The following is an 18,744-nucleotide window of genomic DNA, read 5'->3' on the forward strand; positions in this document are numbered from 1 at the left end:
TCTGTTCAGCCCTGCGCAAATTATCAAACCACCATTAATGCATGGAGAAGCGCAGCCTAGAGCGGTGACGAAAACGTGTAAGTGGAACGCACCCAAGTAGTAGGGGAGCTGTAATTTGTTCCTCGCGAGATTCTTGCATGGCCAAAATAATTCCCGTAGTGATGGCTGCACCGCCTGATGCGGAGAGTTTGGAGTCTCGTATTAGTAAGTATTTTAAAGTAATGACGGTTCTGGAGAAAGGTAGAAGAGCATGTAGTGTCACAGACTTGAGTGATCGAAAGTTATAGCTCATGCAAAAGTAAGATGAAAAGCTGGGAGGGGGAGGAGAAAGACCTAGCTAGCTACCAGGAACAGTAGGCTTGCTAGCTGTTGTGCTAGCCAGCTGTCAAACTGACGTTAGCTTAGCTTGATATCTAGCCAGATAGATTTCAACAGCAGATGGTTCGAAAACGTCCTGACCACAATCTACATTAAACGCTAGCGAGTAACAGGTACCACCTCCCCGTCACGGGTAACTGACTGCTTAGCACAATGGTGCCAAAATCAGGTGGCTAGCTTTGCTCACACTTTTGTTTTCCCCAATTGCCCATTGGATAGTACATGCAGACTGTCATGACCTGTAGCCTACATGTTGTCCTTACTCTAATTTCGTCCATTCTCCCATTGCAGACAGAGCCACGAACCCACTGAACAGAGACACAGACTGGGAAGGCATCCACGCCTTCTGTGACCAACTCAACAATGATTTGGAGGGGTAACTAGTGAATGCCAGTTTCCACTAGTGAATGCCATGTACACACGTCTTGCTGTCACGTCTCTTAGCGTTTAGCTAGTCAACTTCACGGATAACCTGGTTAAAGGTTCAATTGTCTGTGAAGTTAACTAGATAGTCACTTCATTTCTCTAACACTGTGCAGGGCAGGATAGAATAACGATTAAACATGTGTACCAGTAAATATCACTTGCTGAGCTTTGATGCCTGACCATAGACACTGCATGATAGGTTTGGTGACTGCAGTGTATTAACCATAGAATTAGAATTATTCTAATAATTCTATGGAATTAACGTAAACTCCAACATTCCATTTGTGTCTGTTCCAGGCCTCAGCTGGCCACCAGGCTCCTGGCTCACAAGATCCAGTCACCTCAGGAATGGGAAGCCATCCAGGCACTCCTGGTGAGTTGAGTGGTGACAGACAGCGGGTCAAATAGTAGTCAGTTTTAAGATGTGTACTTTGGACAGGATTCTTGATTGCTGAGTGTGTGTCCTTGTTCAGTTAACAGCTGTGTTCTTCATGAACGTTGTGTGACTGATGTTGTGTATAACCAGGTGCTGGAGACCTGTATGAAGAGCTGTGGGAAAAGGTTCCACAATGAAGTGGGCAAGTTTCGCTTCCTCAACGAGCTCATCAAAGTGGTGTCTCCAAAGGTATTGATGCACTGTGTGTGTGTGTGTCTCTCTCTCTCTCTCTCTCTGTGTATGCATGTCATCTATAAGTCAATTGAGATGGGTTGTTCTGTTACTCAGCATCCTCCTGCCCTTGTCTTCAGTACCTCGGCACTCGGGCACCGGAGCCAGTGAAGAGGAAGGTGTTGGAGCTCATATACAGCTGGACACTGGGGCTGCCTGACGAGGCCAAGATTGCCGATGCCTACCAGATGCTAAAAAAACAGGGTGAGCGCTAACAGCTGTATAATGGTGATGGATACACAAGTAGTGATGTGAGTGGTTGTTAATGCTATATCTTTCTTTCTTTTTTTCCTTTGACTCTTGGGTCTTTAAACCAGGCATTGTCAAAGAGGACCCAGTACTATCAGCTGACAAACTCCTCCCGGTGCCCACTCCCCGGCCCAAAAACCCTATATTTGATGATGAAGAGAAATCGAAGGTAAGGCATAGCAAAGGGCAAGGCAAAAAGGAAAGCAAAAAGGGACTTGAATAGGCGGTCCGTATTAAATGTGTGTTTTGTTACTCATTTCCCTCTATCGCTATCTGTTTCTCCTCACTCCCTCACTCCACTGCCTGCCTTATGCCGGGGCTTTGGTAGATGCTGGCTCGGCTGTTGAACAGTACTCACCCGGAGGACCTGAAAGCAGCCAACAAACTAATTAAAGAAATGGTGCAAGAGGTAGGTAGTCGTTTTCCCACTAGCTTGATTTAGACACTTTTATAAACAAAGTAGATAATGTAGCTAATGTAATCAGCTGTAATATTTCAGTTAGACACAGATGCACAGCATGAACAGTATAACATAGCAGTTCAGTAATATAAACAATCACCTGGTCTGTATGTGTAAATGTGGGAAAGAGAGCGTGAATGCCCCAGTTGTTGTGCTTGAAAAGACGATCTGAGTCAGCAGCACTAGCATGAGTGAAGAATTGTGTGCTCTGCCCTGAGACGTTTTCTTCTGTCAGAGGGATTCAGGATGAGTTTTTAGGATGAGTCTGTTATTTCGGGGACAAAAATAAGGACAGACTCATCCTAAAAACAGCACACAATTTGTCATTCATGTTTATAAAAGTACAGACTCTCATCTCCTCCCCTCCCTCTCAGATTATCTCCTGACGTGTGTGTGTGTGTGTGTGTGTGTTTGGTGTCTCTCTCTCTCTCTCAATCTCACTCTCTCTCTCTCAGGACCAGAAGCGGGCAGAGAAGGTGTCCAAGCGTGTGAATGCCATCCAGGAGGTGAAGGAGAGTGTCAGCCTGCTGACTCAGCTGCTTGAGGACTATGACAGGGCCACAAGCCCACAGAGCAACTTAGAACTCATCCAGGTGCCTACCACCGAATACCCACCACACACAACCAACACTGTCATTGTCTAACAATAAACCATGGAGACATGGCATCTTAGTCTTCCATTGATTAGACACAGAAAGATGTTATGTTCAGAGTACTACAGAGGGGCTGCAGTGGCTTATTTCACGATGATTTTCCTCCTCTTCCTTTTAAAAAAAATGCAACTGAGAATGAGATTTGTCTCTTGGAGGTGTGGTTTGATGCACCATCCAAAGCCCAACCTCCAACATTTCTCAGGGTGAATCAGGATGTCACAATTCACAGCCAATCATGCTCTGTTCTTGGGGGGGGAAAAAAAAAAAAAAAAAAAATCCTGAACCGTGAAAAATACTGGGTTTATCAAAAGTTGTGTGTGTAGGACTTGTACCAGCGCTGTGAGAAGATGAGGCCCACACTGTTCAGACTGGCCAGTGACACAGAGGACAATGACGAGGCTTTGGGTGAGGATATTAACACTATCAACACCCTAACAACACACACATTCACATACACATCTGTCTGTAAAACATGCAACAAACATCTTTAAGGTGATGTACTGTGCGTAACATGACAAATTTCCTTGTGTGTTTGTGCAGCGGAGATCCTCCAGGCCAACGACAGTCTGACACAGGTCATAAACCTGTACAGGCAGCAGGTGAAGGGAGAAGAAGTGAACGGAAACAATGCAGCTAATACACAAAGACTCGCAGGTGAGCAGCAATGGGTCAGAGACGTACAATAAACCTACAGGGACCATTAGCGTCTCTTAGCATTTTCCTAACAAGAGTAGCATAGTGTCATAGGTTAACATGAATAGGGTAAAGATCAGCTTATTCTGCAATTCCTTTCATTTGATACCTCACTTCCTTTTACAGGAAGTAGTACGGCGCTGCTAGATCTGTCGGGATTGGACACGTCGCCCCTGTCCCCTCCCTCCTACCCAGAATTCCCCACTCCAACAGACAGCCTCTATGCTCCCTCTCAGGACATGGGCATCAGTCTCCTTGACGATGAGCTCATGTCACTCGGTAAGGGAAGACAAAAGACAGCATACCACCACGTCTGCAGAGACCTGTGCTTCTTTGTCCCTCTGTGTCATTTGGTTGTTATTTGTGGGGCACAATATCTATACATTTTCTACTTCTATAATGTAACTTTTGCACAGAGCTCTCCAAATGTTTATTTCTTATTGTTCTTATTTCTTCCTAACCTAGCTATTACCAGTCTATTTGACTTTGTACATTTGTTTCTTGTAGGTTTGAGTGAGGGGATCCACACCTCTCACCCACTCTCCCAGCCTGACGACTCCACAGCATGGGACTCTTTCCAGGTGAGGGAAAGAAGGCTGTGCTTAACACGTTAAGACGTTGTGGAGATATTACATACAGGAGTTATTTTGCATCTCAGAACTCTTTGACTCATCTAGAATAATCAAATGATCTCATTGCCTGATCATGATAATGCATTAAACCACCAGTTTCCACAAGTCTCTCACATGTTGTCCCTTCTCTTTACAAAAGTCCTCTGACAGTGTAGATGCAGATATCCCAACAGCACCATGTGTACTACTGAGTCCTGATCCTCCGGCCCAGGCCCCCCCTCCTCCTACTGGATCTGCGCCTGGGACTTCAGCCCTGGACGAGTTGGACCTGCTGGGGAAGACGCTGATGCAGCAGTCCCTACCTCCAGAGGGCCTGCAGGTCAAATGGTAGCTAGCCTAACCATGGGATGGTTTAAGACAAGACTGTGCTCTATATCGCTATTACGTCTATAGCTATTAACTTCTGGAGCTGTCAATATTGTGGTAGTTTAGCACTGCCTTGATGGACCAGTATTGTAATGATGATGTTTCTGATATTGAAGAATAAGATCCAATGATGCATGGAAGAAGGTAGATACTGAAATTGAAAGTTGAATAAAGACAATTTATTTGACAAGTCGACTTGGGACACCAAACTACTGTCCAAGAGAACGGTCAGCAGAGAAGTGGCAACCATAAAGAGTTTGCAGTCAACCTTATAGTCATAGATAAACAAGAAATTAGGATTTATGGTTCACATCAGTTGGTAAGGTGCCAGTAAGTCTGTCTTGGCTACCCTAGAGCATGGGACTGGCGTACCCTTGTGGTAGAATAACATTCCAAGTGTCAACTCAGGAAAATTAACATCACTTCAAGTATATTGATAATGATATAATAACACAGATGGTGATAATGATACAGAGTGATATCTGTTCTTCTTTTTTCAGGGACAAGCAGCAGTCCAAACTTACTCTGAGAGATCTTCAGAACAAGTCTGGATCAAGCGTGAGTCCAAGTCCCATCCCGGCCTTCTCCTCTGAGATCCCTGGGTCCCTCTTGGACTCCCAGTCCAGCCTAGGAGCTCCGTTAGTGGGCTTGTCCCCTGTTCACACAGAGGTTCCGCCTGCAGTCACCCTGAATGATGTCTTTGTACCCCTTGAATCTATTAAACCCAGTAAGTTTTAAGTGATCTCTTTTTGGTTAACTAGCTTGTGAACACAATCTTGTATAGTCACTCACTCACTCACGATTTCACATTCCCCCTCTAACACATCTTTCTTTCTTTCTTTCTTTCTTTCTTTCTTTCTTTCTCTTTCTCCAGGCAGCTTGTTGCCCGTGACTGTGTTTGACGGACACAGTTTACGAATGCTGTTCCACTTCGCCCAGGACTCTCCGCCCTCTCGTCCTGACGTGCTGGTAGTAATCATCTCCATGCTTTCCTCCGCCCCTGTACCAGTCACCAACATCAGCTTCCAGTCCTCTGTTCCCAAGGTAAGACCCTGGCCCGGTCCGAAACACAATAACCCCTAGCCTCTACTGCTTCTGTGTAACTAGAAGATCTGAAGGAATCAGATATAACTAATTACAGTATATCCAGTTGGGCTCAGGGGAGCTTTCTTTTATTTCATACACATCAGAGATCTTCGCATATGCAAACAGTGAAGTCAGTGGTAGGGGACTAGGGTTAGGGTTAGGGTTAGAGTACTAGGGACTAGGGTACCACCGGGAAATGGATTGTTTCTGGAATAAGCCTGCTTCTCTTATCTTTCCGTCTCCCTCAGCCTCTGCATCAGTGTCTCTGATGTTGTTGTGTTTGAATTCATAGGAATGTAAATTATTCTGTTTTATTGAATATTCTATTTCCGTGGTTGAATTTGTTCACTCCTCTGTCATCTGTTGCAGACGATGGCAGTGAAGCTCCAGTCTCCCTCAGGAACGGAGCTCCCAGCCTTCAACCCCATCCTCCCCCCTGCTGCCATCACACAGATCCTGCTGCTGGCCAATCCTCACAAGGTACAGTACCACACTGCACAGACATGTACTGAGGGCTCTTTACAGCATATACTGGACAGTGCCCTGCCTAAGTAATGGGACAGTGAAGCATTTTTTTCTTCTCCCTTTGTGTCTCCCTCTATACTCCAAAAATGTGGATTTGAAATCAAACAATTACTATGAGGTTTAAAGTACAGATTCTCAGCTTTTTATGTGATGATATTTGTGTACATACTTTTGGAGTATAGAGACAAAAGAAGGAAAAAGTCCTGGGGGCGCTTAGTGGCACACTAATGCGCATACCACATAATCGCAATGTTCCTGGTTCGATCCCAACAAAGCAGAAATGCCCTAAAAACATATTTTTTTAAAAAGAAGAAAAAGTCCTTCACTGTCCCATTACTTATGCAGGGCACTGTATATACCATAGCACACAGCCCATTCAGATAGCCAAATGTTATATTCAATCAACCAGCTACCCATTGTCTTAAGACAGATAGTGCGGACTCAATGTGGTCATGGGTTGCACTATAATGACGACATCTGTCGTGACTTGTCAGACAATGCCAACTACTATGAAAATCAACAGATCATATTGGTACATTTGTAATACTTATTAATACCTCACCTCTGTCTTCTTTTAGGAGAAGGTTCGTTTGCAGTACACACTAACGTTCTCACTGGGAGAGAAAGAACACGGTGGCAGCGGAGAAGTAGATCAGTTTCCCCCTCCGGACACGTGGGGCAGTCTTTAGCATTGTAGAGAATGACCGGACAGACTTTCTGCTATGAGCCTCTGCTTCCCGCACTCACAAACACCAACACTGCATAGAACCGCACTCTTTTAACCACGCTGTAGGTTTCGATATGATTGATATTTTGATTCTTACATGGGTTATCCAATCTCAAATCAGTGCTCTGTGTCTATGCTTTGCTTTAGTGTTCTCTTTGAGTCCTGTGCATCTAAACTGAAACTTTGTCTTTATGGTGGCTTGCTTTATAAAATGTGCAACATTTCCCCATTTTTAAACAGTACTGTGTGTTGCAGCCATGTTCTGTTTTCAACAGTTGGTATTGCAGTGAAGGAGAAAATACATTTTTTTTGGTATTTACTATCATGATCACCTGGTGCACTTGATTTAACTGACCTTGTGCACCTGGTGGGTGGGGTTTGAACTCTGACCAATAAAGTGGTCCTCAAGGTGCAAAGCCCATCCAACCGAAGAACTGGGACAGCTAAATCAAGTGCACCTTTGGAGATTTTCGGATATACTGGGGAACGCTGTGTCTATCACTGAGTCTCAGATCTTACAGAGCTGTAGACACTCCTGTTTTCATCTCTGATGAATTACTGTAATTTGTCTTTCTGTTGACATTCTGTGTGAGTTCACTGTATTTAACATTGCATATGTATATCATCGAGTTTCTTCTAAACCTCTCCTCGGTTTGATTACTTTAATAATGAATGAGCTCACTCTTCCTCTCCCATCTGCATGGAGAATGATTCGCCTCCTAATTTCCTGTCGTGAATGGGAGCATTCTAATTTTAACACTGAAGTCCCATTTAATCTGCCGTTTGTGCCTATTTTGAAGGTTTAATGTTCTGTTTCCATTCTGTCATGCACGCATTCAAGTACACTTGGACGGTTTAGTTGTATTGGTTTAGCTGTTACACTGTAGATCACTGAAATACTACAGAACCTTTTGATCCATGCAACTTCTCTGACAGTTGGTTCTTTAATGTTGGTTCAAACCTGGAAATGATTCCATGTAGATTCACTAATAAAGTCCACATATTGTACAGTACAACCGAATCCTGTTGGTAAAGTGTGCATTTTAGAGAAAGAAGAATGTTTGTCACTCCTTCCGTAAAGGCTAGAGTCTCCCTATATCACATTCCAAACGAGGCATCTCCCCTAAAACTTTGTAAATATCAATGATGTTGAATAATAACCTCTACTATGTACATCTGCAATGAGCAACAGAATACAGAGAACATTATTGAAAATATGTATTTAAAGGGTAATAAAGTTATTTCTTTTGGGGTTTCAAACATGTCTCCTATTATTTACAGGTTAATGGATGCTAGACAGTGCTACGCAATAGCAGGCTCCTGTTGTAAGGACTTTCATTTCAGCACAAACATTTTCAGACCTCAAAAGGGATTGTGTGTTGCGATAAGTCGATGTTCTATACCATACAGTAGGTTGTGGTATGCCTCAACCCCAATTGGATGTGCACAGAATCCAATCGGGTAATAAAATGTGCACATCTTTTCATTCATTTGGATTTAGGCAATAATCTTCACATTAGACCACGTTTTAGGTGTTGAAACATCTGCCAAACTTGGACTATGGACTACCCCTTTAAGAGTAAAAGCATTACATTCGCCATTTTGCCCCACACAAAATCATTCAGTACACAGAGACAGAATGACAAGACATTCAAAAACTTTATTGAAACCTGAAAAACAAAACAGACAGTAAAAAAGTGTACAGTTTAGTAAGCAACACAAAGGCCATCTATTGTCAAGGGCAAAGTCAGATTAGAGCGATTAAATGACCCAGACATGAGTAAGGACAACAGAGGACCAGCATTTAAGCACAACCTTAGATAAATGCACACAAAGAGGAAACCAGCACGAATGTGTGACAGGTTTAGCAAGGTTTTCAACAGGGAAATGACACAGTATACCTCTAAGATCATGTTACAAAAATGAAAACAGGTGTTCAGCTACTAATGGAATACACATTCCCACAAGCTATTAACGCAGTTAGGTTTAATGTATACAAAAAAAAAAAAAGTAAACTAGGAGTTCATAAATGTGCATGAAAGAAAACATAATTCCATCTCTTTTTAGCAAGTTGAAAAATAAATCTTCACTTTGTTGCCTTATATGCTGGGAAGATCTATCCAAGATCTATCCATATTTCTCAACAGAGGTACTTCATGAATTCCTTTTCTGAGATACAATGAGCAAAAAATGAGCATGCATTTACAAACCTACATCAACTAAAGCTGTGAAGCCACATCTGCAACCAACACAAATAAGAATGAGCTGAGAGAAATCACACAAAGTAATAATAGCACCTACCTTTGATACACCTAAAGGCAAAATAACAGACACTTTAAATACACTGTAGCAGCCCACTCTCAATAATAGGCTCACAATACTACTGTAAGAAAATAGGTTTGTACAATAACAATGAAAGACAACCTTTGTTCAAGTTTGACGACAATCGTATGACAAAAAAGGTAGTAGAATGGAACAATTTGATGAACCTCAATGAGTACACCATTTCATGTTCTCTATTTGATGAACCTCAATGAGTACACCATTTCATGTTCTCTATTTGAAAACAAATACGACTTTTAGAATTAAAGGTTCACTCAAATTGTCATCACCTTAATTCTCAACAATTTGAAGGTTACTAAGAAATGATGACTCATCTATAAACTGTAATTTGTAGCAGTTGCTTTGAAACAGAAAAGTTCAAAGCACTGAGGACTAACTGCTTATTAGCCAGGCAAACTCATGACTGGAATGTTGATGAAGGACATCAAATCCGGTGACTTGTCTACCAAATACCTTTGGATTAGTAATATAAATTCTTTAGCACAATAATTCTAAATCCCCCAATCTGACTACAGCTAAAACCCCATACCACTGGTTTTGGGAAAGAAAGACTTTTGGGGTTGATATTTGGGAGTGTACAGCATGTGTTTGTGTGTGTGTGTGTGTATGTATGTATGTATGTATGTGTGTGTGTAATATGGAGGAAAAGGGATGAGGGGAAGAGGGCTATCAAGGTCACTTTACTTTCTCTGTGAGGAAGGAGGGGGAGGCGTCGGGGCTGTGAACTGGAAGGGCGCGTGGCCCATCAGCCCCATCATGGGCTGGGCAGGAGTGAACTGCTGGGACATGAGAGGCTGGGGCCCGGCCGACGGAGGAGGAGGAGGCTGACTCTGACCTCCCCCACTGCCCCCCGACTGGGTGCCGCTCCTGGAGCTGTACTGGCTGCTGCTGTTGCTGCTGCTGCTGCTCTGGTACTGGTCGTAGGAGGAGGAGGAGCTGGAGCCGTAGCCCCGTCCGTCCCTGCTGCTCCTGTCCCTGTAGGAGGAGGAGGAGGAGGAAGAGGAGGAGGACCTGTCTCCGTTGCGGCTGCTCCCCCCCCCGCCACCTCGGTTGTCACGGCTGAAGCTGCTGCTGCTCCCCGTGCTGCCCCCGCCCCCCCGGCTGTCCTTGCTGCCCCCGCCAACCGTGCGCATGCGCCGCTCGCACTCGTCCTGGTACATCAGGTTGGGGTTGTTGGAGTTGGAGGTGGAGTTGGAGCCGTTGCCACGGAAGCGTGACCTGCCTCCTGGAGAAAAGGGGGAGCGTGAAGCCTTGGTTATGAAGTACCGTAAACGCCTGGGCTCGTTCACATTGAAAGAAATAGCTTAGTCTGGAGTTAATGCCAGAGTATCTTCAAGTTTAAGGTATCATATGGTAACCTACAAAGCTCTACGACGCATTTTCAACAACAACTGTAAATCACATCAAATGTCAAAATTTTCCTCTAAAATCCCCTCTCTGCTCTCACCTCCTCCACCTCCCCCGCGGCCCGTGTCAACCAGCTGCAGCAGTTTGGGGTTGATGGCCTGCCGTGCTTCCTCCAGCACACGGATCAGCTCGCGGGCCTGTCGCAGGTTCCCCGGGGTGAAGAAGGTGTAGGCGGTGCCCTTGTTGGTGCTGCGGGCCGTGCGGCCGATACGATGGATGTAGTCCTCAGAGGAGTTGGGGTAGTCATAGTTGATGACAAACTTGACGTCCTCCACATCTTGGATTGGGAATGAAGAGGGAGGTGTAAGGAGAGGGGGGAGGGGAGGGGGGAGGGGGTGTTAGTTAATAGGGGGAAAGAAGAGAGAAAAGACAAGTTAGCAAAAGCAGCATTGATGATATAAACCACAGCAATGACTGTCATCTGTGGTAGGTTTAGGGAGAGGAATGAGAGAGTTCACTTGATCCTCTTTATAGGACAAATGTGCTTTGTACTCGAGAGAGGATGAAATACACTTGGGACAGACAATACCTGCAGGATACCCATCATCTAGCACTGAGATGTTAAGGTCTTCACTTACCTGTCTACTGAAGACTGAGCTATAGAATTTGAGCATAGTGCAGAGAAAATTAAGTCTTACTTACCATACCATAACTTTATATATATGTAGTTAGTATATAACAAATAATATCAATATCATTGGTTAACCAGATTCCTTTAACGTTGCGAGTGCTCACTACCCAAATACCAAGCAATGGATTGCAATGGAGTCCAATCTGGCTTTCCCAAAGCTTGGTCAAACACAGAATCAATCCACACTTGCTTCTTCACAAATGTTACTATAAAAAGCCATTTCATTGCCAGACTGAAAGAAACTGCAAAAAAAGTAGTATTCAAGGTATCAACAGGGGTATCAAACTGGACAAAGAGCTGACGAGGTGTTAGCTAGCCCTAAAATCAAAAAGGGCTTTGAATCTCCCTTTTAAGAGGGTCTGAAATTCTAGATAGAGAAAGAAAGGGGTACTTCAGCTCACTGACAAAAAAGGGTGTGGGCCAGGCCAATATTGGGGAGAGGGATGATGACAGCTCTTTTAAGGGTACTGTTGATGGGGGGGGGGGGGGGGGGGGGGGGGGTTGAAGGGTTTGAAGCAAACAGATTTTTTGAAAGGGTCGAATTTAGTTTGAATAAAGAAAAAAAACGTCTGTTTCTCATTACAGTTGACGTAGGGCTTTGAAAACACTGCGGTGGGTTAAAAAAAGTCTCTTTTCTCTTATGGATCGATGAGGTGTAACGGGGGAACGGGAAGGGGGGTGAGGTACTTACCCTGTATTAGAGACGACTTACAAGGTTATCTCCCCTCTGTCCACCCCCCCTCTCCCTGACCAGTCCTGGGAGGTCTGTAGGGGTGGGTAGGAGAGTGTGGAGGACAAACACGGGTCCTTCTTCCCCCTCACCACTCCACACATCCCTCCCAATGCTGGAGTGGCAGGACCCAGGCTGGACTGGGTCTGACACCGTACTCTTACTCTTCACGGCTCCCTGCTCTCTGTCAGGCCTGAGAGGCTGATGTCATGCTGTTCCTTGGGGTGGGGGAGGGGGGCTAAGTGGGTTGTGCTATTGGGTACTTTAATGTGACTTCTGGAGGGGTGGGAGGGGGGTCTAGACATTGAATTAGATAGCTATCCTACCAGTAGTGGAAGACTTCCTTGACGAATACTTCTAGGGCAAGGAGGTACTTTTGGGGTTGTTGAGATTTCCCATTGGTTATTGAAGGTCTTTGGTGGAAACCTTTTCAGAGGAGACAAATGGAGAAGGGACCCAGGGAAGCTTGTATTTCCAGCTGCCCACCCGGGTCCTTCCAAGAGACTGGCAGCGTGTCCATGAGCCCAGGGGTGCAGTAACAAGAAACAGACACTGGGGCTGCGACGTGGAGCTTTTGGGGGGGGTGGTGGTGGGGGGGCTACTCAACCTAGGGGCCTTGCAAGGGAACATGAGCATTGATAGAAAAGGGGGGAGTCAGGATATGGGTCCTGACTGGGATTTGCTGAGTGAGAGTTGAATATTTCCATCTTTTCTGATTAATCAGAAAAGAAGAAGTCTGGGTTGCATGTTGCTCACAAAGAAAGAGGTGTTTGATACACAGAGTAGAGAGATTAAAGCATGAGAGATTGGGGAGGGAGGCGAGTAAGTCTCTAAAGAGGACTATGAATGGGGGAATGGACAGAAAAGTGTTAGAAAGAGGGAGCAGGTTGAGGGGGAGGTAGAGAGACGAGGGGGAGGATGAGAGAGAGAACGTGTTGTGGGATAATAAGCGGGAGGTATAGAGAATGAGTGAGAACAAGAGAAGGAAACGGGGGAGAAAGAGAGAAGAGAAGAGGGGAGGGGAGGGAGAGAGAGAGAGAGAGAGGCTCCTTCAGGCCAGGACTCCTGCCAGCCAGGACCAGACATGACGCCCGCAGAGGGAGAGGCCAGCACAGCCAGTGGTGGGGTTGGGGGGTGTCAGAGGCTGCCATCGGTGGCTGCAGGGGCAGTTCAGAGGGGAGCCTCCGGCAAAGCGGTCCACCTGCCTTCCGGCTGCCTTTCTGTTGTCTTCTTGTAACGCACCACTTTATCTGTTGTTTAACTACAGGGGAACGATGTGCTGAAATCTAAGGTTAGAATGACATATTGTGAAAATTGTGTGAGGTCATCTAATTGCGGTAAAAAAACGACCTTCAATGCAGCCATAACTTGTGTACTGTGGAAACTCTAGTGCTGTGTCACTGAGGCATCATATTGGCAAAGGGCAAGGGGAGAAAAACGTTATATATATTTATAAAAAAAAAAAAAAAAAAAAAAAATAATAATTGTGGAGTGAAACGTTACTGCTTGGCAATAAGTAGCTATGTGTGTATTGACTTAAACAAAACTACTGAAGTGTGGTGCGTTACTGTCGCAGGCCGATGGCATTCGGTAGCTCAAGGGAGGCCGCCCCCCCTCCATGCCCCCCTCTCGGCCCTCTCAGCTGACCGCCTCGCCCCACCCCATTTTCAAATTTGGAATCCCAGCAGCACCCCTCCTCCCCCCCCCTGTTGCCCAGGCAGTCAGCCTCCTGGAAAGGGGGGAGTTTTTTGAGGGCTCTGTTCTGGGTTTTCGGAGAGATGGCTGTTTCTGGGATTGATTAATCAGGCCGTCTCTCTCCCCTCTGATTCTCTCCGCAACTCAGGCTTCGATTAGTCATGCCTAGGTCCGGCTGCAGGCTCCCGTGGGCCTGTGCGCTTCTAGTGCCGGAAGAGAGACTTGGAAACAAAACAAAAACAAAATGAAAGAAAATAAATGAACACAAAAACAAAACAAAAATTAGGTTAAAAAAATCGATTGTCATCTTGTAAGGGGCTGCATCACCATCCGTAACCCTTACGCTTTAGTAAGTTCATACTTAACACTGACAAGATCTAGCTAAATCCACTATCCATCTCTATGCACTCAATGGTCGGATTCTTCAAGCCAATATCAAATGACACTTCAATGTGATGTGGCATTCCTCAAAAGGAAAATCAATCTGAGAAGTACTGGTGTTAACAAAAAAGCCAAACTTCCGACTAATCTAAAATGTATCACTAAATCGCTAAAATCTGTTTAATTTGTGTGTTATTGAAGCTATTCCATCATTTAAATGATACCACAAATCTTTTGAGCTCTAACATGCAGTGTGTACTACTCATCATAACCTATTGAGGGTCTGTCTGACAGTGGCAGGTTGTGTGTTTGTATTCATGCTGAGGGACCGTGCTGTCAGGCAGAGCACACAGGACGTACCCAGACCACGCGAGGCCACATCAGTGGCAATGAGAATAGGTGCCTTGCCGCTACGGAACTCTGGAACACAAGGGGAAATGAGAAGACAGATCAGATGAAAGACATTGTTGGGAAGACAATGGCATAAGTCTTGGTAATGTAACAAGCTAAATGGCCCAATAATGGTTCAGCTGACCATCAAAACTGGCCTTCAACTTATCCATATCCTTACCTGTCAGCACCCAGTCTCTCTCTGGCTGGCTCTTGTCACCATGGATACACATCGCTGGCCACCTGAGAAACAAGACAACCTGTCAGCTTGGTGCTGTGAGTTTGTATGAGACAGTGGACGCCCATGTCATCTTGTGTTTAATGTAATCAATGAGTTATACCAATCAAACATGTTCAAGAACTGATTTCAAATGACGTGTAACGCATGACATAACAGCGTTTGTGTGTGTGTGTGTGTGTATTCCTTTCCCTCGCTCACCCATCTCGTCTCATCCTGCGGGTCAGGTCATCGCAGCGCTTCTTGGTCTCCACAAAAATGATGGTCTTGTTCTCCTTCTCAGCCATGATCTCCTCCATCAACTGGAACAGCCTGGAAAGATGGTGAGAGTGAGAGCAGTCAGGGGTTCCTAAACACATTGTCATCATACAAAATACACATTTTTGTGTCTTATTTATCAAATCATAAATGGTTGGTTTCATTTCCTCAGGGGACCCCAATTTGAAATCCCACATGCGGTCCCAACCCCAAGTTTGGGAACTGCTGGCATACCATCCTACCACTATCATAACAATAAGGATCACACATAATACTGATGTAAACATGAAGTCATAATGTACATTACAATTCCATAACGGACATCTCATCACCATTGTCAAATCATGTCAACCACTCAACAGTATCACTACCAAAAAGCACATCAAATATCAACTCAGGCGACTGATCGGAGTGGAGCATCATCAGCGTTAGAGGTCCACACCCTCTATTCACTAATGCTACCAATGTTTCAGTGAAGAAGAGCGAGCAGACGCCAGCCGTTAAGCCTCACTTGTTGTCCTTCTCGTTCTCCATGCACACGTCCACGATCTGCAGGATGTTGTGGTTGGCGCTGAGCTCCAGGGCGCCCACGTTGATCTGGACATAGTCCCTCAGAAAGTCCTCCGCCAGCTGACGCACGTCCTTGGGCCAGGTGGCGCTCCACATCAGGGTCTGTCTGTCCGGCTGGAGCAGGGAGGGAGGGAGGGAGGGAGGCATGAGAAACTGGCTGTACACATACAGCAATACTGGCATCTACTGCTGCTGGTTGTAGCTGTGGTTGTTGTACAGTCTAGCGGCAGTTTGAGAGGGTCTACAGAAGCGGTTACTGTCTTGACAGGCCCACAATAGCCTAGAATACTGCTACATTAAGAATAGTGTAGGCTGTATAATAGCAGTAAAGCTTGGCATGGCTAAACCAGCTGTTAGGGGAATCAAAAAAGCTGAAAAAAGTCAGAAATAACAGCTGCCAAGTGAGGCTAATATGCCCTCATGTATAGATCCCTGCTCACCCTGATCTGGTCCACAATCTTGCGGATTTGCGGCTCAAAGCCCATGTCCAGCATGCGGTCAGCCTCGTCCAGCACCAGGTAGGTGCAGCGCCGCAGGTTGGTCTTCCCCGCCTCGAGGAAGTCAATGAGACGACCAGGGGTGGCAATGCAGATCTCCACTCCTAGGGGGGAGAAAGAGAGAGAGAGAGAGAGAGAGAGAGAGAAACAGAGTGGGAGGGGGGAAAAGAAAGGGAGGGAGGGAGAGGAAGGGAAAGGGAAGGAGGAAGAAAGAAAAAGAGGGGGAGAAATAGAGTGGGTTTCTCTAATGGGGCTCTAAGCTTGAAACGAAAACAAGTAATGGAGGAGCATACCGAGTCTGTTTCCCTGGGCAAGGCCCAGTGGAATCTCCTTACCTCTCTCCAGGTCCCGGATTTGGGGACCCTTGGGCGCGCCCCCGTACACACAGGTGCTCTTGATGCGTGATGTCTTTCCGTATTCATATGCCACCTGCTGCACCTGCTGGGCCAGCTCACGTGTCGGGGCCAGAACCAGACACTGCAGCACAGAGACAGGGACTTAAACTGTCATGAAGCTAATTATTATTTTTATTTTATTTTATTTTTTAAATTAAGGAAATATCCTGCAGGGTTCTCCCCAGGATTTCTGAACAGCGTTGTGTTGGATTGTATTATCAAAACCTGACGTCAAATTCAAATTCAAAAAACATTAGTGAAAAATACAGCCAAAAAAGAATGTTGTTTTTAACAACGTTGTTGTTAGCAATCAAAGAGAGTTACTCTATCATCACTAAATATATATAGTTTCATTTCCCTTGAAATGTTTACATAGTGGCGCTTCCAAGTTCACAGCGTGGCGCAGCGCCAGTCTTACATTCTTTGGGGAGAACCCTGTCCTGGTACATATGATGCAGGCAGTTAATATTGATTGTTTTACTTACGATGGGACCGTCTCCTCTCTCTAGGTAGGGCTGGTGGTTAATATGCACAATGGAAGGCAGGAGATACTGTGGGGTGACAAGAGATTGGTCATACACCACAACAAGCAGGAAGGATTTACTATAGAGGAAGACTAGAGAATAAGGACAGTAGGACAGTTCTGCCTGTAAATGACAATGACATGCAGAATTCGGTATACTTATTTCCCATACTTTGACTTTAAACAAACTGGAAATGTATTTCCATCGCCATGATCTTTTTTTACACCCCTGATTTCAGTTCACACATTTTGGTGAATTTAATCAATGAATTTGTCTTTTTCGTAGTGCAGTGTTCTTCTGCAGCAAGTCTCTCACCGATAAGGTTTTCCCAGAGCCAGTCTGTGCGATGCCAACCATGTCCCTCCCACTCAGGGCCAGAGGGAAGCCCTGTGCCTGGATAGCTGTGGGCTCCTTGAAGTTCTGCTGCATCAGCACGTCCATCACATACTCTGGGTGAGGTGGATAGAAACATAATGATTAGCATCTTAGTGTTATCCACTCCCGACGTCAGACTTCAATGTGTCCATTCATTTACAGTCATTGGTGTGTGTGTGTCTGTCTGTCTGCTGCACTTACGGGGGAAATGGGCATGGGAGAAGCTTGTGACAGGTTTAGGACAGCCAGAACCCCTGACGGTGATCTCCTTCTTCCTGCGAAACTCGTCCAAGTCATACTGAAATACAGAAAAACAAAAAATAGAGACTGGATGTCAAGCTCTTTAAAGTGGGGATGAGAAGTAGCTAAAGACAACGAATAGGACCTGATTCTATCAATACATAATGATTGATAAATGAGGCACATCCGAGGCCCTAATTGTTCCCCAATAAGGATTAGGCACTTGGGACAACTGCCATAGATCAGCCCTGTGAAGTAGGATATATGGCCGTGGGGTTTGTGAGGGACGAGGGATAGATTGATACCTGGCTTAAGCGCTGCAAATCTGGGTGTTCATTGTAGAAGTTCTTCTCGAACTTGGGAAGCTCGTCCAGATCCCATTTCTTCTTGCGCAGACGATCCCCGGGGTTCCCAAACTTCTTGTTGGGAGGGGGGCCACCTCTGCTCGACCCAAAGCGAGGACTCCTGAGAAAATATTGGATGTTGATATGTGTTTTTGTGACTTGCACATGATGGATATTGGACTAATAATAGTCTAATGGATGCTAGCTATCCGTTATTTCACTTACCCCCTGTCGCGACCACGGTCTCTGTCCCTGTCACCGTACGACGAACCACCTCTCATTTTAAGGAAGACTAGCAGGCGACTTCAACTACTACAGGGGTAAAGCTAGCAAGCGAAAAATAATGTTTTCTCCGTTGAATGTGGTGGTTTTGAAGAGCGAGCCTATAAATGTGTGCGTGCAAAAATCTGCTAAAAAGCAAGAGGCCCTTCTTCGTGTCTCCCAAATGGAGAAACGAACACTTTAACGTATGTAACGGCTATATTACATTTCACAACGCGTTGTATATTCGACAAATTAATCCAAATTATATATGATTATTCAAAACTTCCAACGTAAACAGGTGATAAAGTTGGCTTCACAACTAACTAGCTTTAGTGTTGTTGTTGTGGTAGCTAGGATTTTCGTTTGCAGCGAGATGTCACTAGTGCGCAAGCGCTAAAGCCCTTTACAGGGCGGCTTGATTTCTCGTACCTTCGTGCAAGATGAGAATCAGGGGTTGTAACCTTTGAAAACATGTAATATATAATGCATGGTATATGCATGATTTGCGTGACTTGATCCGGTGGTTTGTTGTGCAAATAATATTGTCCCTTGTCATTCCAAAATGTAAATAAAACCTTTTTTTCACAGGCCCCTCTATTT

General features: G+C 45.1%; 2 protein-coding genes across 3 annotated transcripts; one reads left to right on the forward strand and one right to left on the reverse strand.

The window, feature by feature from the left end:
- The first annotated feature begins 131 nt into the window (after positions 1 to 131).
- Positions 132 to 6,850, forward strand: LOC310809808 (ADP-ribosylation factor-binding protein GGA1-like). 2 transcript variants are annotated; one of them, XM_083677293.1, is made up of 17 exons: positions 132 to 204; positions 670 to 754; positions 1,102 to 1,177; positions 1,331 to 1,429; positions 1,552 to 1,675; positions 1,789 to 1,889; positions 2,049 to 2,129; positions 2,636 to 2,773; positions 3,157 to 3,238; positions 3,374 to 3,487; positions 3,653 to 3,805; positions 4,034 to 4,107; positions 4,298 to 4,485; positions 5,025 to 5,251; positions 5,399 to 5,568; positions 5,980 to 6,090; positions 6,714 to 6,850. In XM_083677293.1, exons 1-17 carry the CDS (start codon positions 138 to 140, stop codon positions 6,822 to 6,824), a joined length of 2,001 nt encoding a protein of 666 aa, XP_083533419.1. In that variant the 5' UTR covers positions 132 to 137; the 3' UTR covers positions 6,825 to 6,850. The 2 variants fall into 2 exon arrangements, with proteins under 2 accessions (XP_083533419.1, XP_083533420.1); XM_083677294.1 differs by lacking the exon at positions 132 to 204 and adding an exon at positions 501 to 547.
- Positions 6,851 to 8,502: 1,652 nt separating this feature from the next.
- LOC310809807 (putative ATP-dependent RNA helicase DDX17) lies at positions 8,503 to 18,493 on the reverse strand. The gene is made up of 13 exons (XM_083677292.1): positions 18,106 to 18,493; positions 17,842 to 18,001; positions 17,498 to 17,594; positions 17,237 to 17,370; positions 16,883 to 16,948; positions 16,338 to 16,479; positions 15,946 to 16,106; positions 15,447 to 15,619; positions 14,879 to 14,989; positions 14,621 to 14,682; positions 14,410 to 14,469; positions 10,653 to 10,889; positions 8,503 to 10,430 (listed from the first exon to the last, which is right to left on the reverse strand). Exons 1-13 carry the CDS (start codon positions 18,159 to 18,161, stop codon positions 9,886 to 9,888), a joined length of 2,004 nt encoding a protein of 667 aa, XP_083533418.1. The 5' UTR covers positions 18,162 to 18,493; the 3' UTR covers positions 8,503 to 9,885.
- Between the last annotated feature and the right edge of the window lie 251 nt (positions 18,494 to 18,744).

This window comes from Argentina silus, assembly GCF_951799395.1.
Source record: "Argentina silus genome assembly, chromosome: 9".
NCBI classification, from domain to species: domain Eukaryota; kingdom Metazoa; phylum Chordata; class Actinopteri; order Argentiniformes; family Argentinidae; genus Argentina; species Argentina silus.